Source organism: Arachis stenosperma, chromosome 9, assembly GCF_014773155.1.
Source record: "Arachis stenosperma cultivar V10309 chromosome 9, arast.V10309.gnm1.PFL2, whole genome shotgun sequence".
Lineage (NCBI taxonomy): Eukaryota > Viridiplantae > Streptophyta > Magnoliopsida > Fabales > Fabaceae > Arachis > Arachis stenosperma.
Window position 1 is genome coordinate 34367474 of NC_080385.1, and position 24963 is coordinate 34392436.

The following is a 24963-nucleotide window of genomic DNA, read 5'->3' on the forward strand; positions in this document are numbered from 1 at the left end:
TTGGCCAATCATTTCTTTGTCGACATTCTTCGACTGTTCTTGGTTCAAGATCCTTACTTTCATGCATGATATTTAATGCCACATTATATACAAATATTTCATTGATAATTATCTTATTTCAGTCCCATTTTTCTCTTGTAAAGACATAATTTATTGAGATCTCATCATTTTCACAATTTTTAAGTACCTGAACATCTTCTGGTGTCAAAACTATATCAGAATTTCAGACAACTGCGGGTATCTTTACTATATCTTTAGCTTTTAATAACAGGAAAAGTATTACCTCTCTTCTTTTTTGAGGATTTTTGTTTTCGGAACTGACAGGCCTACCACCTTTCTGACGTGAATTTATTTTGGTGGATCTTTGTCCGACTGAGACATCAATTCGAATTGGAGTATTTTCAACTGGTATATAGGATTTAGTTATCCTTTTCGTATCAGAAAATGCAATAGGCAATTCAATTGCTATTCTTTGCAAATGTATAATCTTTTAAACTTCTATCTTACATTGCCTGATCGAGGATCTAAATTTACCAAGGATGATCATTTCAGTAAATTTTTTTTTAGGAAGCTTATTCTCTCTCCTTAATGTTAGAAATTTTGATTCATCAAAATGACAATCCGTAAATCAGGCTTTAAATACATCTCCAGATTGTATCTCAAGATACCTCACTATAGAGGGAGAATAATATCCAACATATATTTCTAATTTTTTTGGGGTCTCATTTTGGTGCAAGAAGGTGGTGCAATGGAAACATGTATCGCACATCCGAATATACTTAAATAGGAAACATTTAGCTGTTGGCCAAAAGCTAATTGCATAGGAGAGAACTGATGGTAACTTGTTGGCCTCAAATGAATAAGTGTGGCGGCATGTAAAATAGCATGCCCCCAAACCGAGGTTGGGAGATTTATTTTCATAAATAAGGGTCTAGCAATTAATTGGAAGCATTTAATAAGTAATACTGCTAACCCATTTTGTGTGTGAACATGAGCTACTGGATGTTCAACGCTTACTCCATTAGCCATATAATAAGCATCAAAGGCTTAGGAAGTAAATTCACCAGTATTATCAAGACGAATTGCTTTGATTGGATTTTCTAAAAACTGTGCTTTTAATTGAATAATTTGAGCAAGTAATCTCGCAAATGTCAGGTTGCGAGAAGACAATAAGAACATATGTGACCATCTCAAAGATGCATCTATTAGGACCATAAAATATCTAAAAGATCCACATGGTGGATGGATAGGTTCACATATATCGCCTTGAATCATTTTTAGGAATTCAGGAGACTCAAATCCAATCTTTACTGGCGATAACCTTAAAATTAACTTTCTCCGAAAATATGCAGCACAACAAAATTCACTAGATTTAAGAATCTTCTGGTTCTTTAGTGAATGTCCATGGGAGTTTTTAATAATTCTCCGCATTATGATTAATCCCGGATGACCCAATCGATCATGCCAAGTTATGAATTCATTTGGGCTGGTAAACTTCGGGTTTACAATGATATGTGATTCAATTGCACTAATTTTAGTATAATATAACACAGATGAAAGTGGGGATAATTTTTTTAATATAACATTTTTATTTGAATCATGAGTTGTGGTACATAAGTACTCATGAGTTTCCTCATTCATTGTTTTAATATGATACCCATTTTGGCAAATATCTTTAAAACTCAACAAGTTTTTTAGAGACTTGGTAGACAATAGTGCATTTTTTATTATGAATTTTGTTCCTCCGAAAAACAAAATTATAGCTCTTCCAGAGTCTTCTATCACATATCTGAGCCAATAATAGTATTAACATATTCTTCTTTTGGTACAAGATGTGTAAAATATATATTACTTTTAAGAATGACATGCGAACTGGCACTATCTGCAAGGCAAATATCTTCATTATATGTCATTGTCATTGTTGTCAAACTCGCGAGTTAACTTATAAACTCGTACAAGTTTACCAGTTTTGGTATTGGAATCGAGTTAACTCAGGCACAAACTCGTTTCTGGGTAGACTCGGGCAGAATCGGTCAAACTCGTGAGTTTGAGGACGAGTCAGCGAGTTTGATTTGGATGCCCATTTTTGCCAAAACGGCATCGTTTTGGGCCCCAAAAAAAGGGGGAGGGGGGAAGGGCATCGTTCATGTAAGGAAACCTTAATCCCAATTAGCCAAAACACAGAATAGAGAACACTCTCTTCTCCAACCCACCATTGTCTGCGCTGGCATCCACCGTTGTTTGTGCTGCCACGCCGGAGGCTGGACGGATCCCCCACCATCTTCTTCCTCGTGGTACAGCGCTGCTACCATTGTTCTTCTCCATTTCTCACTTCGTCGGCGAAGCTGAAGATTGACGCTAAAGGTTCCTCGACAACTCGGCCTTCGTTTTTCCCCACGTCGGAGAACTCGACACTTCACGGCGCTTCTGTTCTTCCCTTCGTTCCTCGCTTTTGGTCTGCGTTCCTCGCCTGTCGCCTTTGTTTTGCACTTTTGCGGTTCTGCCTGAGTTGAAGGTTGCCTTGCCTGAGTTGTCTCTCTTCTTCTTTGGTTCTGTTGCCTGAGCTTCCTTCTCCAAGGTAATTTTTTAAACAAATTTAGATATCAATAATTTTGGTTCTACCTGAGCTTCCTTTGGTTCTGTCATTTTGGTTCTAACTTCTAATATTAATATTTTAATTTTTTATGTAAATTATGATGTGATGAATGATGAAATATGGATTAAAAAGTCATACACAGAATTGGTTATTGAAATTTGATCGAAAAAAAATTAAACTGATGCTTTAATAAGTTAATAATATATCAAAAATTAAACTGATGCTTTAATTAGTGTTAGATACTGATACTTAGATTGTTAGTTACTTAGTTATTTGTTTTTTGTTGAAGAATCTGAATATCTGAAATACTAAAACTCTGAAAGGTTAGGGTTAGTTTAGTTTGTTTTTAATAACCACTTCTTGTAATTTGTAGTTGTTACTTGTTAGTGTTGCTTATGAATTTATCAACTTTGATAGTGGTTTAGTGGATAACTTGGCAATTGAAATATGAAATTTAATGGAAAAAAATTAAACTGATGCTTTAATAAGTCAATAATGTATCAAAAATTAAATTGATGCTTTAATTAGTGTTAGATACTGATACTTAGACTGTTAGTTACTTAGTTAGTTGTTTTTTGTTAAAGAATCTGAATATCTGAAATACTAAAACTCTGGAATTTTAGGGTTAGTTTACTTTGTTTTTAGTAGCTGCTTTTTGTAATTTGTAGTTGTTACTTGTTATTTGTAATTTGTAGCTGCTTCTTTGCTAAGTTAATTATTTGATTTGTTGATTTGTTGATTTAGGGACAAAAATACAAAATGTATGAGAATGTTGGTTCAGGGACAGGGTCTTTAATTCCTAATATTCCTAGACCTACTGTTTTTAGGAGAAAAAAATGCAACTGGAAATAGAAGTGATATAGGATGGAAATATGAGATTGATGTTCAAGGTAATGATAAAAAAGTGAAGTGTAATTATTGCTCAAAGACTATAAGCGGAGAAATTTATAGGTTCAAGTATAATCTTGCCGGTACTAAAGAAGATTCGGAGCCTTGTGCTTCAATACCTGAAGAAGTTAAGGCTGTGATATTGAAAGTTTGTGTGGAGGCTAAAGAAGCATCATTGAAAAAGTGGAGATTCGGTGATGTGAGGATTATCCTGAGCAAACAGAAAAGGAGAAGGACAATTCTCAACAAAAGGAAAAAGATATTCGCAACTTTGTCACAAAAGAAAAAGGGGCTCAAGTTCAATCAACAATAAATCAAATGATGAAGAAAGATCTAAAGGAACAATGTGATCAATAATGTGCTATATTTTTCTATACAAGTGCTATTCCTTTCAATGTTATTAAGAATCCCGAGTTTTTAAAGTTTTGTGAGATGGTTAGGAGATATAGAATTGGCTACAAACCCCCTTCTTACCATGAGTTAAGAGAAACCCAATTAAATAAGCAGTGACCAATATTGATGAAATGCTTTTAAAGTTTGAGGCAGAGTGGAAGAGAACTGGTTGTCCAATCAAGTCGGATGGATGGACAGATAAAAAAAGACATAGCATTTGTAATTTCTTGGTGAACAGCCCTAAAGGAACAGTTTTCCTTTATTCATTGGACACTTCTGACATATCAAAAACAATGGATAAAGTTGTTAAAATGTTAGAAGATGCTGTAGAATTTGTTGGCAAAGAGAATGTGGTTCAAATTGTTACAGACAATGCTGCTCATTATAAGGCTGCTGGAGAAAAGTTAATGGAAACTAGAAAAAGTTTCTACTGGACACCATGTGCTATGCACTGCATTGATTTGATATTGGAAGATTTTGAAAAGAAGTTAATGGTGCATGAAACAACCATAAAAAAGGGAAGAAAAATCACCACTTTTATCTACTCCAAGGGTATGCTCATACACATGTTGAGGAATTTTACAAAGGGAAAGGACTTAATTTGGCCAGGTGCCACAAGATTCGCCACTGCCTATTTGACTCTTGCTTGTCTTCATGATAATAAAGGACCATTGATGACTATGTTTATTTCTGATGCTTGGAAGACAATTAAGGTTGCATCAACGCCTGAAGGAATAAAAGTCCAAAACATGGCCTTGGATAGTAGGCCGTGGAAGAATATTGTTATATGCCTCAAGGCTACTACTCCTCTCATTACGGTCCTTCGCTTGGTAGATTCAGATGAAAAACCAGCCACGGGTTTCATATTTAAAGGCATGAGAAAAGCCAAAGAAACAATCAAGACTAACTTCAGTTGTGTTAAAAAGAGGTAATCTTGACTAATTGAAGTCTTTAAATATTTGATTATCAATGTATCATGTTACCATGTTTTCTTATTAGTTATTATATTCAGTTATCTATTTGACTTTTTTATTCTTATTCATTTACATTGTTATTTTTAGTTATGAACTTATATGGGAAATTATTGATGGAAGGTGGGAAAGCCAACTACATAGGCCATTGCATGCTACTACGTATTATCTTAATCCTTATTATCAGTATGAACCAAATTTTGTGGTTGATGATGCTGGCATTAAGATTGGTCTATATAATTGTTTGAAAAAATTGGTTCCTATCCAAGAAGAAAGAAAAAAGATTGGTCTACAACTTCCTGATTTTTATTATGCTAGAGGCCTCTTTAGCAATGAAACTGCAAAGAGTAGTAGGAAGACCATGCTACTGCTGAGTGGTGGAAATTTTATAGAGATAGTTATCCAGAACTAAAGAAGTTTTCTATTCGAGTTCTAAGCTTAACTTGTAGTTCATCTGGTTGTGAGCGTAATTGGAGTGCATTTGAAATGGTAATTTCTAGAATTATTCTTTATTTATTTTAATTTTGATTTTTGTATTTTATAATTTATTAATTATTGGTATTATATGTTTTTAGGTTCATACAAAGAGAAGAAATCGGTTGCACCAATAGAAAATGAATGATTTAGTGTATGTGATGTATAATTTGAAGTTAAAGGGCAAGCAAATTAGAAAAATTTCAGAACTTGAATTTGATGCAGTGTATTCTGATGATGAGTGGATAACTGAAGATGTTAATGAGAATCTTACTGAAAGTGTTGAGCATTCTCACTTGCCAATGAATGACAATACTAATGTTGATCCAAATAGTAATGAATTTGCTATGCCAAGTATGAATAGTAATGAATTTAACATGGGTGACGGAGGTGAGAATAAGGTCATTGGGGATCCACAAAAAAAATTTAGTGGAGGAAGAAGATGAACATGTGAATGATGATGATTTTATTGGCCGTGTCAAACCTGAACCGGAAAGAAATGATGTTTCTGATGAAGATGGTGAAGATGATGATGTTGATGCCATGTAAGATGAAGATATTGGAGGATTTTCAGTTTTAGTCTTTTACTTTATTAGAACATTTAATTGTTGCTTTGTTATTTTCTTTTATTTTTCGGTTGTGTTATATGAAACTTTGATTGTATGATTGTGTGTTTATGTTGAATTAGATGCATACTTGTGAAGGATTTGAATGTATGGTCTAGAGTACTTGTTATAATTGTAGTATTATGTATTTATGTTAATTTATTATGTGTTTTGATGTTAAAATTGTTATGTTTGAATGCCTATATTTGAGTAAATATATATATTATACATGATATATAGATTTTTTATAAAAAAAATTATAACAGGTAAACTCGTACGAGTCTACGAGTTGAGTCTAGGTAAGCTCCACGAATTTACCTAGACTCGCGAGTTTGATAAAGAGTAGAAGTATATATGCGGTAAAATTATTTCCTTGATTGTTTTTTTAAGAAATATTGTGCATAGTATCATATACTAAAAATTTTATTATTATTTTAGAACTTGGCACGTTTAGTAATTTTGAAATTCATAAACATAAATATTTTATTAAATATTATTTATATACATCATACTTGAAATTCAAATATAGAAGGAATAAAACTTAAAAGTTTTTTTTATTTATTTTATTTTATTTATTTATTTACATGAGTACTTAATAAACCCACATATTAAACTTTTCCACCATTGATCAAATGACCAATATTTTCTTCAGGATCCTCAAAGAAATTAGATGCATCATAATAAGTGGTGTAATTTTTAATAGCATCATTTGAAACAAAATTCGTCTTCTTTTCTTTGTCGTCCTTTTGTAAAGATGCTTGATAGGATCGACTAAGTGCATTGGGGTACGACAGGTACGCGACCAATGGCCCTTTCCACCACAACGGAAACATTTATCCTATGTTGATTTATTTTGCCCATTGTTTGTTTCTTTATCCCACTTCTGGTGAGATCCTTTCTTATGAACATAATTTTTCTTCCTTCCATAATTTTTCTTGTTGCCAAAACCTTGCTATTTACCTCTTCTAGGGTTATGATTTACTGCATTTGCTTCAGGAAATGAGATGGTTCCAGCTGGGCGTTTCATGATTTTTTAAAAGCAACTCATTGTCGCGTTCAACAACAAGAAGGCAAGAAATTAATTCAAAATATTTTTTAAATCCTCTCTTTCGATACTACTGTTGTAGAAGCACATTCGAGACACGGAAGGTCGAGAAAGTTTTCTCTAACATATCATTATTAGTTATCTTTTCCCACATAATTTCATTTGTGAGGTGATTCGAAACATTGTTGAATTATATTCATTTATGGATTTAAAATCCTGTAGACACAAGTGCGTCCATTCATATCGGACTTGAAGAAGTATCATTGTTTTTTTATGATTATATCTTTTTTCATGATTTTTTCACAGATCTACAGGATCTTTTAATGTGAGATATCCATTTTTCAATCATTCATCAAAACGACAACGAAAGAATATCATGACTTTGGCTTTATCCTTCTGAGATGCATTATTTTCAACGTTAATGGTATCTCCAAGATCCATTGAATCAAGATGAATTTCAGCATCTAGTATCCATGATAAGTAGTTGCTTCTAGATATATTAAGAGCATTAAGTTCAGGATGAGAGAGCTTCGACATAATGAAAATTTGTTACCTGAGTCTTCCTAAAATTTGATCAGAGTCTCGTACTGATAACGTATTGTAAAATAAATAAATAGAGAATAAATAATATAAAAAAGAATTATAAATAGAAGAGTGGAGTACTGATATTCACTAATATAATTATCTCACTATAATATAAGTAATTTATATATTTACTTATATATTGCAATTTAAAAAATCCACGAAGAGAAATAGAAAGAAAGAGAATTTTATATATTATTGTAATGTATAAAGAGAGAGAGGAATTGAGATGTGAAATAGATGATTTGAGTTAAAATGTGTGAATGGAATAGCTTTGAGTTTGGTTGATTGTGAATGTGTGAATTGAAGTTGGTTGGGGTCATTTTGCTGAGTTAAAACTGTTTTGCCTTGTGAACTTTTGAAAAGGTTGGTAAATTCTGTTTTTGGTTAAAACTGATTTTCGGCCAATTTTGGTGGGCTGTAACTCGGTCCTCGGAGTTAGAAATTTTACAAAATTGGGTTTTTATAAAAATTTATTTATCAATCTTTTCAACAGTTCAAGAATGGTTAGAAATGAAATTTTTGGAGAAGTTATGAAAATTTGAAATTTTGGAAGAAAAACTGGTTTCTACAACATATAAGCGTTTTCATGTTCTGATATATCATGCGTATGCGAGCAAGCTCCACTGCCCAAATTTATCACGTACGCGAGGGTGGTTTGTGTATGCGACTATGCCAATTTTTGCACTCATGTGTACGCATGCCTCATGCGTACGCATGCCTCATGCGTACGCATGCCTCATGCGTACGCATGCCTCATGCGTACGCATGACCACCCATTTTTGCAAAACTTGAATTTTTGAGTTTTTAACCATTCTTTTAACTTTTTAAACTTTTATAACGCCAATAAGAGTCTAAAGTCGGTGTAATAGAGGATAAAGAAGTTAAGAATGAGAAATTGTGGATTGAGTTAGTGAATTGAATATGTATGATGAGAAGGGTTATGATAATGAGGAATGACAGAGATCGATTACGTTGAGTATGATGAGATTGATGATGATAATGTGCGAAATGAACGATTGGTTTAGGTTATTGATAATTGGTAAATGACGACAGATTGGGGAGGTTAAGGAAGCCTTCTATGTTATATGTTATATACGTGAGTGAAGATTTTGACAAGATGATGATCGAAAAGTGTGACGGGTACTATATCCCAAAATGAATAGACAAGTTGAGGATGGAGATTCCCTCTCTCGTGCTAGATTTTGAAATGAGTACAAACATGTGGAGAGAATGATATTGATAATGAAGAAGATTGAGGAGTGAGAAAATAAATTAATAATAAGGGCTAAAAATATCATTGAAAGAGCATTTGGAGTATTGAAAGAAAGATAGGAAATTTTAAGGGGAAGGTAATTTTATCCTATCAAGACATAAGGAAGAGTTATAACTGCATGTTGCCTTTTGCATAATCACATTAGAAGAGTGATGGTTGTGGATCCTATTAATGAGATAGTAGATCAAAATATGGTTGGAGTAGATGGTGGGACGATCCACTATATTGAGACGAGTGATGCTTGGGGTAGATGGAGGGATCAACTTGCACAAGAAATGTGGAACCAATGAAAGAGGAGACATCATGCTAGATAATTGTGTTCATTTTTCTATGTATGAGGCTGTCTATTGTAACATTGATTCCAATTTATTGATGTGTTTGCGTTCTTGTACAAGAGTTGTGCATGTATGCCTGTAAGTGAGTTTAACTTTTGAGATTTTCTTATAACTTTATTTTGGATAATAGTAAAGCTTTTTAATTCATATGCGGCTAGAATCGTTGAGATTTGTTTTATATAAGGTCAACTATGGATTATGAGACGAATTATTAATTATGAGATTTTTGAAAATTTAGATAAGTATTTTAGTAAATTTAAAAAAATTTAGAATCAATAATAATTTAACTAAAGATATTTGATATTAGGGGATTTTAGTAAATTTTAAAATTTTTGAATAAATAATAATTTTAGTTGAACATATTTGTTATTAGAGATATTTAAGAAAATTTAAAAAAATTAGAATTAATAATAATTTTAGTTGAACATATTTGATATTAGGGGTATTTTAGTAAATTAAAAAAATTAGAATCAAATTAAAAATAAATAATAATTTAACTAAAAATATTTTATATTAGGGATATTTTAGTAAATTTAAAAAAATAGAATCAATAATAGTTTAACTAAAGATATTTGATATTAGGAGTATTTTAGTAAATTTTATAAATTTTGAATAAATAATAATTTTAGTTGAACATATTTGTTATTAAGGATATTTAAGTAAATTTAAAAAAATTAGAATCAATAATAATTTTAGTTGAACATATTTGATATTAGGGGTATTTTAGTAAATTTAAAAAAATTTAGAATCAAATTTAGAATCAATAATAATTTAACTAAAGATATTTGATATTGCGGGTATTTTAGTAAATTTAAAAAAATTTAGAATCAATAATAATTTAACTAAAGATATTTGATATTAGGAGTATTTTAGTAAATTTTAAAAAAATTGAATCAATAATAATTTTAGCTAAACATATTTATTATTAGGGGTATTTTAGTAAACTTATTATTAGAGATATTTTGTAAATTAAAAAAAATCAGTGTAAAAAAATAATATTTAATTAGTTTTATATTTAATTTTTAGTCATTAATATTTTAATTTGAATGAGTAAGAATACTTTTGACATATTACATAATATGACCAAAAAATTTAAACTCAACCAAACAAAAATGTATTAATTTCTAGAATTATTATATAACATTTCAAAGCATTAAATTTTATAACCAAACATAAGAATCTTATATTTTAAGTAATTTCATTCCTAAGAATTATATTCCTAGAAATCATATTCTTAATAATAAAATTTAATCTTTAAACTACACACATCCTAAATATCGGACAAAATCAGTATCAGTGATGCATTACTTAATTGAGTGTCCAAAAGCAGTAGAAGTTTGGCAAAGATTAGGAATTCCGTTCATATCTGAATTTTTTTTCAAATTTAAATATTTTAAAAAAAAATTGTCATTAGTACGAGAGTATTATTTTAAAAGTTAGTATTACATAATAAACAATAAAAATAGATAGAAATAAATAAAGATATAATAAATTAGATACAATTTGATTAATATTTTTATTTTTTTAGGAAAAAAAATTCTAAACGGTCCTTGACAATTAACTCAAAAGACAATGAGACTTTCAATAAAAAAATTCTTTCTAATCATTGATTTTTACTTTTACGATACGATACTGATTATCCCTTCTGTTAATATTTTTTTCTGTATTAATAAAATAAACCTATATGACATATTAAATTGTTGATTTATCTAAGAACTAATTAAAATTAACAAATTTTTTTTTGTTGGGAATCTCATTGTCTTTTAATGGTAATTATCAATGTTGTTTTGTTTTTCATTTTTGTATTTTGTTACCTATTTCAAATACATTGACTAAATTTTGCGTGTAAAACTAAGAAATATTAATAATTTATTAAATAAGTCGTACTTTTTCAAAAAAAAATAATCAAAGTCGAGATGGTTATTTACCTTTTTTTGTTTTAATGTAAAAAATATTGATCACAAAAGGTAAGCTTTTTCTTTAATGCCAACTATTTAACCGTTTTAATTTGGGGAAGAAACAAATGAAAAAAAAAATGAATAGATGTTATTTCAAAATTTAATTCTAATTGTTTATTTAGATTTAATTGTTAAATTTATATTCTCTCATTTTCTATATAAAATGTCATTTCTCATTATACACACTCTCTCTATATACATATATGAATATTGATCGTTCTAATATTTTATATATTTATACAAAATACATCAACATATATTATTGATCATTATTTATTAACAAAGATTGAAACATTAAGTCACAAATAATAATTCCTATTAAGATATATGGCATTGCTATAAAGTGAAAACGTTGCTATTACACATAATAACTCATAGGACAATACGTAAATATTATTCAAGTGCAGTTATTTTAAAATTGCAATTGGACAAATTTAATATATATGTCAAGTCTCTAGTGGCCAAGATATTGATCCCTCATAATGGCTATTCTTTAACTATCCAATACAATGTTAACATATAAAATGGTAATTTGAAATAATTAGTATTGTGTTTAAGAGAAGAAAGTGCCTTAACCCTTAATAATGTAAAATATGATTAAAAAATGTAAAGTATGACAAAAAAAAAAATTTACCATATATCTATTATGGACATTGATAATATATGAGGAATGTGAGTATAATTTGATAGTATAGGTGTCATCGGAAAGATGGTGTTGTCGTGACTCATCGAAAACAACGAAGGGAGGCTGAAAACTATGGAGCCTCACCAAACAGGGATGATACTACTAGTAATGCACAAATAAATTATTCACAACTGATTTTTTCTCCAACATTGATATCTCCGACCGAGGGAGCCACCGCTAATAGGTAGCAGCAGCGATGCCACCAACGTTCCAACGGCACAGTTATGGACCAAAGAGAGGCGTGCAGCAGCATTTTCCTCTCATTTGTGCTCCATTGCGCAAATTGCCATTGAGGTTGAAAAAGGAACATATTTTGCCATAGATTCTCCAATCACCGCCGCTGTTGGGAGAGGTTCTACTCCTGCCAATGAAAGCCGCCGCCACCTCACTCCAATTCTAAGAATCGAAGAGCAGTATACCCTGCGACCAAATCTCCATCTTCTTGTCTTCAAGCCAACGACAAGCCAAGAATACTGTGAAACCACGGCCAACAAGAGGACTGCAACGCCGTTCAATTTCTGATTGATGCCTCTTGCCTAACTCGGACCATCATCTTATCCATGTTTTTCCGTGCTTGCCTTGTCCAATGGATCAATTTGCATAATAATTGTATCACAGGCACAATTCTTCAGGCGATGCAATAGCTATGGCATAGATTCAACACAAATGGATTGTTTGCGAATCGGATTGTATTCGTTTCTCTTTTCTTGACGTGGGTCGGATCACCCAGTCAATGTCATATCCCAAAAATAAAACACTCACATAAACAATTTTCATTCTTGATTATTATATTTACCATCCCTTCACCTTAGTCAAAAGCTTCTTTACATGCAAGTCAACCCATTATGTATCTCTTTTTTATTGGTCCAAAGCTTATAGCTATTATAGCCACACTAAAAACAAAGCCACCAAAGACAGCACCTTATATATATATATATATATATATATATATTCTTTTAGTGCATTTGATTATTGACCAATCACAATCATAACACATGACATGCTCATGGATGTATCAAAGGCCCGAATCCCTCTCTAATTGGCTAACTCCATACATGTGGCTTGCTAGCTTCAAAGCGTGCAGACACTGAAACTGAATAAGACTGAACAGGTTGCGCCATTTGTATTCCTCCCAATTTTTATATGCACAATGTCATTCCTTAACCCAATCTGGACCATATGTATTCTTTATTATAAAACTCATTGGTTAAAACTATAGGAACAGGGATGTTTCGCTAAAGTACAGCGGTACACGTGAACCGCTTCCATTACATTAATACTATTATGTTGTCAGAGATAATGTCATTGGCTGCTGTTGCCATCTTGTATACCTTTTTAACATTAAAATCTTCTGTGTATTTGATATCAACAATTTCAATACTTCAAAATAATACATAACTATGTATATGTGTATGTTCAATAATACTGTAAAAGCAATTTCTCTTCTTTCACAGTTTGAACCAAACTCAACTTAGTTTCTAATTGTCTTAACATGGTCTGTTTTAAACACCTTACCAAAAATCCTTGCAAGAACACACACCATTTCTGAAATGATGATAGCGTGCACGGTCTCTCATGATAATATCGCGGTTATAAACTCGAGAAACTAGCTTGAATGCAGAATGGCAATCCTCACACACCCTTAGATTCTTCACAATGCGCAGCGTCGTCCCTGGTTCTGTATGAATTAGTCCGAAAGCAAGCGCAATCTTTTCGCTATGCTGCTTAAGTGCAGTTTCCTTCTCTTCCTCTTCAATGTCAAAGGACACCATTGTGGTGTTTGGTGAATACCCTTCATTCCTCAACTTCTCCATCACATTTTCTAACATAACATAAATTTCCTTCATTTGTGGGTGAGAACCTTCTCCCATCTTGAATTCATGAACCGTGCCGTGCAAATCTATCATGCTACTTCCAGGAATAGTCTTAATTCCTCTTTCCTTCATCAACTTTCTAACTCTAGTTACATCGTCCCATCGTCCTGCTTTCGCATAAATGTTCGATAGCAGCGAGTAACGGCCGCTGTTCTGAGGTTCCATGTCGAGTAAAATCCACCCTAATTGTTCTCCTAACTCAACATTTCCATGTATCCTGCATGCATTCAAAAGTGCTCCCAAAACAGCTGCATTAGGCTTCATTGGCATTGATTCTATTAACTTCTCTGCCTCATTTACAAGTCCAGCTCTTCCCAGGAGGTCAACCACAGAGCCGAAATGCTCCACCCGAGGCTCAATTCCATACACTTCCTTCATTGAATTTAATAATCCTATTCCTCTTTCAACCATTCCAGCATGCGCACAAGCATTTAGAACACCCAACAGAGTCACCTTATTTGGCTTCTGCTTCTCCTCTTGCATCTTGGTGAAGAGCTGAATCGCATCCTCGGCTCTTCCATGGATCGAGAGCCCCCAAATCATGGCATTCCAAGTAGACAGTTGTTTCATTCTCACCTTCTCGAACACTTCCCACGCCATGTCAAGACGGCCACATTTTGCATACATATCAACCAAAGCAGTGCCTAAAACTCCATCCAGCTGAAACGAATTCCTTTCTACATATGAATGAATCCATCTACCTTGATCTAGAGACCCCAAATTGGCACAAGCTGCTACGACACTTGGTAACAAATACTGTTTTGGCTTAACCTTTTCTCTCTGCATTTTGTGGAAAACTTCCATTGCCTCCTTGAAACACCCTTGTTTGATATAACCATCAATGATGGCACTCCAAGATATCTCATTTCTCTCATCCATTTCATCGAACATGTTCCTTGCATTCTCAATCTTCCCACACCTAGCAAACCCTGTTATCATTGTGTTCCATGAAGCAACATTCCTCTTAGGCATTTTCACAAACAGCTCATGAGCAGCTTCCACTTCACCACACTTAAAATATCCATCAATCACTGCGTTCCAACAAATCACATCAGTTTCACCATTCTCATCAAGCATCTTCCTTGCCTCTTCAACAAGTCCAAATGATGCATACCTATGTTGCACCCATACAGAGACAAGTATTAGAAAAATATATTAAGTAACATGTCATAAATTATATAATGAAAGCTGAATTATGATAGAAAATTATCTTAAGAATAATTGAGTCTAGTTTTTGGTGTTAGCTCCTTCAAGTAAGATAAGTTCTACTATTCTAGCAACTAGCATACCATAAATTAACCAAAAATAATATTTTGAGAGATATATTAAAAAAGTTGATAGTTGTAGTGCCTAAAATTTTGTACTTAATTTACCAAACATGTATTAAAAGTCAAATTCAGCACCAAATGAAACGGCACTAAAAATTCGTCATAAAAAAACATTTTTAAAAGTTGATGCATAAATAAGTATTTATGTTGCACAAGTATGTATAAAAGTACTTGATACAATATGATATGATAAATAAATACGACAACTTTTTCGAAGTGTTTATATAAAGTTGATACTTGATAGGTAAGAATTGATAAATGATAATTTTGTCAAACATATTAAATTATCTAATAATTTTTAATTATCAACTTCACCTAAAAATTATCTTATGAATTCCAACCTACATTTGAATGGCAGCACTCTTGATGTGATTATCAGCAGCAAAGCCAAACTTGAACACATGTGCATGAAACTGAAAACCTTCCTTAAGAGAACCAGTAATGGCGCAAGCCTTAAGCAAGGCTGGGTAAGTGAACATGTTAGGCCTAGAGTCCCACAAGAGAAGCATGTTGTGATAACAAGTTATGGCCACAAGTGGGTCCCCATTGTCCAAGGACCCTTTGATGAGGACATTGCACACAAACACATTGGGTTTTTGGATTGTTTCAAAGACTCTGATTGCAGTGTTGAAGTTGCTGAAGTGAGGGTTGGAGTAGCACTTGAGTAAGGTGCCTGATACATAGTGGTCTTGGAAGTGACCATTTCTTAGTGTGATGGCATGTAACTGTCTTAGATGTTGGAGTGAGTTGAAGCACTTTTTGTTTAGGATTTCTAGGACTGATTTCTGTGAGAGGGTTGTGGTTTCTGTTGTTGTTGAGAGGTTGCATTGTTTGAAGGAGCAAGAAGGGAAAGTTGTGGCTGTGGTGCTCATCTTATCCAATATCCAATGTTTCTATGGAAAGGAAATAAAAGGATTACGGCTAAGTGTAATTGAAGTCAGTGTTTGTAAGTTACAAGGTCAGTTGAGACTTGAGACTATGGGAGCTTGAATTTTGTCCATAAGAACTTACAGCCAACATCTGGAACGAATTGCTTCACTTTGATTCTTTGACTCTATCAACAATTCAAAAATAATATTTTTATACTAAAATTAATTATTAAAATTAATTATTATGTATTAATTATTAACTACATGTGTAGTTTAATTTATTTTTAATATATATTTTATAATGTAACAATATTTGATATTAGTGATTAATTTTAAAAATTAATTTTAGTGTATATCTAACAAAAATAAAGAATATTACCATCTAACTAGAATGCAAAGGGATAAGATACCAACATGAGTACAAAAATTTTAGAAAAAAAGTATGGATATATAGTATATAAAAAAATAAAAATATTATTTGCATATTAAAATTAATCACTAAAATTAGCTACTATATATTTGTATAATTTAATTTATTTTAGGGTTAAGTACAATTTTGATCTCTAAAGTAGAGTCTGAAAATTTTTCTTGTCCCCAACTTTTTTTTACTTATAAAATTGTCTCTAAGTTTTACTTAGTTTTAAAATCGTCCTTTTTACTAAAATTTTAATTTTTATTATCAAATTACCTCTAATTAAAATATAGCTCAATTTACTTATTTAAATTGTTCCACTCTCAATATTACGCAAATACATTGTTTCAAAAACGGATACGTAAATACATTGATTCACATATCTATATAAACCGCTACTGCTAGTAGCGGTTTACAAGAGAACAGAAACCGCTAGTATCAGTCGCGGTTTACATGTATGCTGGTTTATGTAGATTGGTGTGCGTGCGTAAACCGATGTTGTCTATAGCGGTTTACGTTTAGTATGTGTCGATGGGCTCCCTATATAAACCATGGAGGGGCCAAATGTAGAGAGGTAGAGTTTTATTCACAAATGGATGGGGAGGATAGTATTAAAAAAATACAATACTCAAAGTATTAAATTATATAAATCAAGACTATTTTTTTTTATTCTCATGTCTTTTAAAATTTATAAATAATAAAATAATTTATTTTTAGCCAAAAGTTCACTAAATTATATATTTTTCTCTTTAAAAATCACTTCATTCTCTTTTATTTATATCAACCATACAAGAAAGACTAAGAGAGTTTGAAACATGGGTTTTGTTCTTTGCTGCTGATTTGCATTTGAGATTCTAGCTAAATGAATTTTTTTTATTTGTGCAACTTTATTGTTTTATGCCAAAAAATAAAAACTATTTGTATTTCATAGTTGATTGATTTGATAAATAATAGTGATAGCATCATAATTTTGATGAATAAAATAAAAAATATAAATATGCATGTAATAATTTTTTATTTGTATTTATTATTAAAATGAGACTAAATAGCAAATCAAAAAGGGCGTATTCACAGAGTACTAAAATATATAAACTAAGACTAATTTTTTTTATCTTCATCCCTTCTAAAATTCATGAATGATAAAATAATTTTTTTAGTAAAAAATAGTGAATTTTTTTATTTGATTTGCTATTTTTAGTGAAAAAAATTCACTATTTTTTACTAAAAATAAATTATTTTATCATTCATGAGTTTTAGAAATGATGAATATAAAAAAAATTAGTCTTAGTTTATATATTTTAGTATTCTGTCAATACTCACTCTTTGATTTGCTATTTAGTCTTATTTTAATAAGAAATACAAATAAAAAATTATTACATGCATATTTATATTTTTTATTTTATTCATCAAAATTATGATGTTATCACTATTATTTATCCAATCAATCAACTATAAAATACAAATAGTTTTTAATTTTTGGCATAAAACAATAAAGTTACACAAATAAAAAAAATTCGTTTAGCTAGAACCTCAAATGCAAATCAGCAGCAAATAACACAACCCATGTTCCAAACTATTCGAATCTCCTTTGTATGGTTGATATAAATAAAAGAGAATGACAAATTAAATTTTTTTATTTATGATATTATTTAAATAGTATATACCATTAATTATTTGTTTTGTAATTATTTTTTAGATAAAGATTAGTTTTACTATTTGTTCTCATACTCAACGTAAACCGCGGCTGCCTCTAGCGGTTAAACCGCTGCTGCCTCTAGCGGTTTACATACGTAAACCAGTGCACATAAAGCGCTACTGGTAGTAGCGGTTTATGACCAATCATAATCATGCAGAAACCGCGGCAGGCAACGGCAGTTTCCATGCTACCACAACTCAACGTAATTCGCGACTGGCAGCAGCGGATTCTGTGTTTGTGTAAACCGCTACTGCCAGTAGCGGTTTCCATAGATATGTGAAACAATGTATTTGCGTCTTCGTTTTGGAAACAATGCATTTACGTAATTTTGAAGGTGAAACAATTTATTTAGGTGAATTGCTCTTCTTCCTCGCCGCTAGATCTCCCCAACAGATCTCGTCGTTGCTCCTCTTCCTCGCTCAACGTCGACACTAGCAGATCCGCGAGGGTGGACATCGCGCATCACTCGTTGTTTCTACTTCTCCTCCTCACTCGGTCGCCGGTTGTCGTCTTTGATCATGTATCGTTCTCTCTCTTTGATTCGCCATGTCCATGGATCTTCTCTCTTTTCTCTCTTCGCACCCAAACCTTCACAGTCTCTTATCTCTGCCTTCTTCTCAAGATCGTTGCAAAACCACATCAGTAATTTGTTGGTTCTTTTTTTTGCTTTCAATTTTTAACCCATCCATGGATTACGACATTTCAATCTTATTGGTTAGAAATTTTGCTTATTGATTAGTGGTTTAGGGTGAGTGTTCTGGTTGGTTGGTAAATTATGTGTTTGGAAGTTTATAACCTGAGTTGTTTGATATGGCTCTGTTCAAAACGTTATGGTTATTGTGCTTTTAGTTGAAGTTTCAATTGTTATTTGTTATTGTCGAATTGGAATGCTCAAATGGTTGCAAATTGAAAATAGATGTCTTGGATCAGTTTCACCTATGTGTATTGCTTCTGCTTGTTGCGTTGTTTATCTACTTTTGGTTGCTTCTGCTTTTGCTTCTGTGATGGAGAAGAAGAAAAAGAATAGAAAATGAGAATTTTGGAAAAGAAGGGGAATGGTATTTTGGTCCAAATGACAATTTTAAAACCAAGTTAAACTTTAGGGACGATTTTGTAAGTAAAAAAAAAAAAGTTAGGGACGAAAAAAATTTTAATCCCTATCTTAGGGACCAAAATCGTACTTAACTCCTTATTTTATATTCTAATCTATATTCTATTTTAGTATATGCTTTTGGTACACATGTAATATAGTTGATAAAAATATATAAATTCCTTACACTTTTTAAATTAAATGGTATTTTTAATTAAAAAAATGTTTTATATTAAATTTAAATAATTTTAAACTAAAAAATAATTATTTAAATAGTTTAAATAATTAACTTAATGTTTTAAATTATAAATCTAAATACTTTTATGATATAAAATTAAAAAATAAAACTCACTCAAAATAATGTTATTTTAAATAAAAGAAATACCCAATCATATCAATACATACTGAAAACAAAAAAAGAAAAAAAATCTACCTACTTGAGAAAAATTATAAACACTCTTTTCATTTCTGTTAATCATTCTTCTGCCATATCTGGGACGACAGCTCCACAAAATTCAGGCAAGCCAATTTTCTTGAAGTCAACAAAGATTGTACGGACTTGTCCTACATCCAATCTGTGAGTATTGGCATCTCCATTCGCATTGGACAGTTATTGGACCATCAGAGTTGTGGTTTAGGTTTGCTCTTTCATTGCCTTTTTTCGTATCCTTCATGTGCTTTGCAAGGTTTGTAGAGCTTGAGCTTGAGCCATGTGGGCATCCACGACTTGCCATAATTTTCCTGTTTATGGGTAGCTGGTGCACGAATTTGTGATTCGCACAACTAACCAGCAAGTGCACTGGGTCGTCCAAGTAATACCTTACGTGAGTAAGGGTCGATCCCACGGAGATTATTGGCTTGAAGCAATCAATGTTTATTTTATTTGTCTTAGTTAGGATGTCACAAAATTGTTTGGATTACTTGAACAATAGAGTTATTTGTTTATAAAGGATTGTGGAATATATTGGAATAATAAAGAATACTAGCGTTACTTGTTGTGCAGTAATGGAGAATATGTTGGAGTTTTGGAGATGCTTTGTTCTCTGAACTTCAACTCTTCCTTGAGATCCTCTTCTCACACGCAAGGTCTATCCATGGCAAGCTCTATGTAGGGTGTCACCGTTGTCAATGGCTACTTCCCATCCTCGCAGTGAAAGCTAATGCTCACGCACTTTGTCACAGTACGGCCAATCACCGGTTGGTTCCCGCTTCCTACTGGAATAGAATCCCTCTTTTGCGTCTGTCACTAACGCCCAGTAGGTTGCAAGTTTGAAGCACGTCACAGTCATTCAATCCTGGAATCCTACTCGGAATACCACAGACAAGGTTTAGACTTTCCGGATTCTCATGAATGCCGCCATCTATCTAGCTTATACCACGAAGATTCTGTTGGGGAATCTAAGAGATATTCATTCATTCTGATGTAGAACGGAGGTGGTTGTCAGGCACATGTTCATGGATTGAGGAAGGTGATGAGTGTCACGGATCATCACCTTCTCCACAGTTAAGCGCGAATAAACATCTTAGATAAGAACAAGCGTGTTTGAATGGAAAACAAAGGAATTGTATTAAATCATCGAGACGCTGCAGAGCTCCTCACCCCCAACAATGGAGTTTAGAGACTCATGCCGTCACAAAGTATGTAATTCAGATCTGAAAATGTCATGAGGTACAAGATAAGTCTGTAAAAGTTGTTTAAATAGTAAACTAGTAACCTAGGTTTACAGAAAATGAATAAACTAAGATAATTGGTGCAGAAATCCACTTCTGGGGCCCACTTGGTGTGTGCTGGGGCTGAGACTAATGCTTTCCACGTGTGGAGGCCTTTCCTGGCGTCAAACTCCAGGTTATGACGTGTTTTGGGCGTTCAACTCCGGATCATGACGTTTTTCTGGCGTTTAACTCCAGACAGCAGCATGAACTTGGCGTTTAACGCCAAGTTACGTCGTCTATCCTTGCGCAAAGTATGGACTATTATATATTGCTGGAAATCCCTGGATGTCTACTTTCCAACGCCGTTGAGAGCGCGCCAATTGGACTCCTGTAGCTCCAGAAAATCCATTTCGAGTGCAGGGAGGTCAGGATCCAACAACATCAGCAGTCCTTTTTCAGCCTAAGTCAGATTTTTGCTCAGCTCCCTCAATTTCAGCCAGAAAATACCTGAAATCACAGAAAAACACACAAACTCATAGTAAAGTCCAGAAATATGATTTTTGCCTAAAAACTAATATTATTTTACTAAAAACTAACTGAAACATGCTAAAATCTACATGAAATTACCCCCAAAAAGCGTATAAAATATCCGCTCATCACAACACCAAACTTAAACTGTTGCTTGTCCTCAAGCAACTAGATGAATAAAATAGGTTCTAACAGAAATTAAGAAGTAATACATATTTTAGAGTTTTAAATGAAGCTCAGATTCTTATTAGATGAGCGGGGCTTGTAGCTTTTTGTCTCTGAACAGTTTTGGCATCTCCCTGTATCTTTAGAATTTCAGAATAATTGGCATCCTTAGGAACTCAGAATTCAGATAGTATTATTGACTCTCCTAGTATAGTATGTTGATTCTTGAACACAGCTACTTATGAGTCTTGGCCGTGGCCCTAAGCACTTTGTCTTCCAGTATTACCACCGGATACATAAATGCCACAGACACATAACTGGGTGAACCTTTTCAGATTGTGACTCAGCTTTGCTAGAGTCCCCAGTCAGTGGTGTCCAGAGCTCTTAAGCACACTCTTTTGCTTTGGATCACGACTTTAACCACTCAGTCTCAAGCTTTTCACTTGGACCTTCATGACACAAGCACATGGTTAGGGACAGCTTGATTTAGCCGCTTAGGCCTGGATTTTATTTCCTTGGGCCCTCCTATCCATTGATGCTCAAAGCCTTGGATCCTTTTTACTCTTGGCTAGTGCCCATGACTTGTGAATATTGTGTTTTTTTTTTGCTGCTTTTTCTTGCTTCAAGAATCAATTTCATGATTTTTCAGATCATCAACAATATTTTTCGTGTTCCTCATCCTTTTAGGAGCCAATATTCATCAAATTCAAAGTACATATAATACACTGTTCAAGCATTCATTCAGAGAACAAAAAGTATTGCCACCACATGTAATTATAAATTTTATTTATTAAGGACTCGAGAAATATAAATTACTTCTTTATTCTAAAAGAAAATCTACTATTTTATTCATGCCTAATGATGATGAGAAAAATAAATTATAACTTAATGGGAAATAAAATCAAAATAGACATCCTAATTATTACTAAATATCTTCTAAGGTCAATTTCTAAAAGGAATAATTATCACTAAATTAAAGCAGGAAAATTGGAACTCAGCAACCTTTTGTTTTGAGGAGGGAATGTTCCTCTAATCTCTGGGGTGTGGTTCAAGGATTAATTTTTGGCGCTTCAGCTCCCTTAGATCACGCCCTTGCTCCTCCTGTTCTTTGAGCAGTTTGCAAAGCATGCTACTTTGATTATTCTGTTCTTCCTTTATTTGATCCATAGCTTCTTGCAATCTGGAAATAGAGGTTTCAAGATGTTCCCAATATTCGAATTGAGGCAGTTCTGGGAGAGCTTCTTGTGCTCTCTTCCTGGTTGAATCATCTTGTTGCTGTTGTCTGACCATTGATATTCCAGTAATGGGCTTTTCAATTAGGATATATTCAGTTATTCCCATCTTCACTCCAGCATCTTTGCAGAGCATAGAGATTAAGCTTGGATAGGCCAATCTGGCGTCCTTAGAGTTCCTGTTTGCTACTTTGAATAGCTCACATGAGATCAGTTGATGGACTTCTACCTCTTTTCCCAACATGATGCAGTGAATCATGACAGCTCTTTTGATGGTTACTTCAGAACGGTTGCTGGTGGGCAATATGGAACGCCCTACGAAATCCAGCCAGCCTCTGGCTACTGGTTTTAGATCCTCCCTTTTTAGTTGAACTGGGACGCCAGTCGTGCTGGTAGTCCACTTGGCTCCAGGGATGCATATATCCTCCAGAATCTTGTCCAACCCTTTATTGACCCTCATCATTCTCCTATTAAAGGAGTCTGGGTCATCTTTCAGTTGAGGAATCTTGAATATCTCCCTGATCTTGTCAGAATTAGTATGAATGATCTTTCCTCTGACTAAGGTCTGATGGTCAAAGAGAGCAGCTCCAATTAGTCTTTGCCTGTCTGTCTGCCATAGATTGGCATAGAACTCTTGAACCATGTTTCTTCCCACTTTTGTTTCAGGATTGGCCAGAATTTCCCAATGCCTGTTTCGGATTTGCTCTTGGATCTCCGGATATTCATCTTCTTTCAGATCAAATCTGACTTCCGGGATCACTGATCTGTGACTCATTATCTTGTAGTAATGGTCTGCATGTTCTTTAGTTAAGAACTTCCCTTGATTCCAAAGTGGCTTTGGAGTGCTTTCTTTCTTGCCCTTTTGGGTGGGTTGCTTTCCTCTTGGGGCCATGAATTTGATGATCACGGATAACCACACCAAACTTAGAGCTTTGCTTGTCCTCAAGCAAAAGAGAAGAAAGAAGAGGGATAGGAGGAGAGCAATGTGGGATGGTGATGATGATGGGGACGCCGAATCACAAGATATAGGGAGGGAGGGTGGGTAATTTTCGAAAAATAAGAAAGAGATAAGATAGAAGATATGATTTTTAAAAGATATGATTAGAAAAAGATATAATTTTTAAAAAGGAAAAGATATGAATCATAATTTACAAGATAAATTTGAAGTTTAAATTTGAAAAGGATTTTTAAAAGATAATAGATGTGTTGAAAACAAATTTGAAAAGAGGCTGGATTGAATTGGAAAGCCATTTGTTCTTTTGGGTTAAGATGAATCTAAAACATTTGCAATCATTGGATGTTAGAATTTAGGAGAAAAAACTTTTGGAATTGAAAGTGATAATTTAAAATATGTTTATGCAAGAAACCATGAATTAAAACATAAGATTTTAGAAAAAATATGAAGAAAAAAAACGAAATTGTACCTCCTCCCACCATCCTGGCGTTAAACGCCCACATGGTGCATGGTTTGGGCGTTTAACGCCCATGTGATGCTTCTCCTGGGCGTTCAACGCCCATGTGATGCTTCTTTCTGGCGTTGAACGCCAGGAAGTCCTTCTTTACTGGGCGTTTTTCTAAACGCCCAGAATGCTAGCAGATTGGCGTTAAACGCCCAGAAGGTGCATCTTTCTGGCGTTTAACGCCCAGAAGATGCTCCTTTCTGGCGTTTAACGCCCAGATGGCTACCCTTACTGGCGTTAAACGCCCAGTGGGAGCTTCTTTTGGGCGTTTGACGCCCAAAATGTTTCTTACTGGCTTTTTCACGCCAGTAAGCTTCCAATTTCCCTGTAACTCGGTGACTTCAACCAATTGCTATTTCACCTTTGAAGATACTTGAACTTAAACCTGTAAAGAAAGAAAATTTATTTAATTAGTGAATAACTTAGGAAATGGCTGGGTTGCCTCCCAGCAAGCGCTTCTTTAATGTCATTAGCTGGACTGTCACTGATTCTTCAATTAAGTCTCAGTCTTGAGCATTCTTGCTCAAAATTTCCTTCAATATAGTGTTTGACTCTTTGTCCATTAACAATGAACTTTTTGTTGGAGTCACTATCCTGAAGCTCTATGTATCCATATGGTGATACACTTGTAATTACATATGGACCTCTCCACCGGGATTTTAATTTCCCAGGGAATAATTTGAGCCTTGAATTAAATAACAGAACTTTCTGTCCCGGCTCAAAGACTCTGGATGACAATTTCTTATCATGCCATTTTTTCGCTTTCTCTTTGTAAATCTTTGCATTTTCGAAAGCATTGAGTCTAAATTCCTCTAGCTCATTTAACTGGAGCAATCGTTTTTCTCCAG

General features: G+C 33.3%; 2 protein-coding genes across 2 annotated transcripts; one reads left to right on the forward strand and one right to left on the reverse strand.

The window, feature by feature from the left end:
* Positions 1-4170: 4170 nt before the first annotated feature.
* LOC130949377 (uncharacterized) lies at positions 4171-5260 on the forward strand. The gene is made up of 2 exons (XM_057878118.1): positions 4171-4805; positions 4939-5260. The coding sequence occupies exons 1-2, from the start codon at positions 4171-4173 to the stop codon at positions 5258-5260; spliced, it is 957 nt and encodes a 318-aa protein (XP_057734101.1).
* Positions 5261-13098: 7838 nt separating this feature from the next.
* On the reverse strand, positions 13099-15969 carry LOC130948332 (pentatricopeptide repeat-containing protein At5g66520-like). Its single transcript, XM_057877054.1, has 2 exons — positions 15356-15969; positions 13099-14796 (listed from the first exon to the last, which is right to left on the reverse strand). The coding sequence occupies exons 1-2, from the start codon at positions 15880-15882 to the stop codon at positions 13320-13322; spliced, it is 2004 nt and encodes a 667-aa protein (XP_057733037.1). The 5' UTR covers positions 15883-15969; the 3' UTR covers positions 13099-13319.
* Between the last annotated feature and the right edge of the window lie 8994 nt (positions 15970-24963).

What these genes read in the sequence shown, in the direction of transcription:
- LOC130949377 (XM_057878118.1), top strand. Translation starts at nt 4,171, where the DNA reads ATGGATAAAGTTGTTAAAATGTTAGAAGATGCTGTAGAATTTGTTGGC. An exon ending in TTCAGTTGTGTTAAAAAGAG is followed by an intron (nt 4,806 to 4,938) that starts GTAATCTTGACT and finishes TGTTATTTTTAG; the next exon opens with TTATGAACTTATATGGGAAA.
- LOC130948332 (XM_057877054.1), bottom strand. Translation starts at nt 15,882, where the DNA reads ATGAGCACCACAGCCACAACTTTCCCTTCTTGCTCCTTCAAACAATGC. An exon ending in AAGAGTGCTGCCATTCAAAT is followed by an intron (nt 14,797 to 15,355) that starts GTAGGTTGGAAT and finishes GGTGCAACATAG; the next exon opens with GTATGCATCATTTGGACTTG.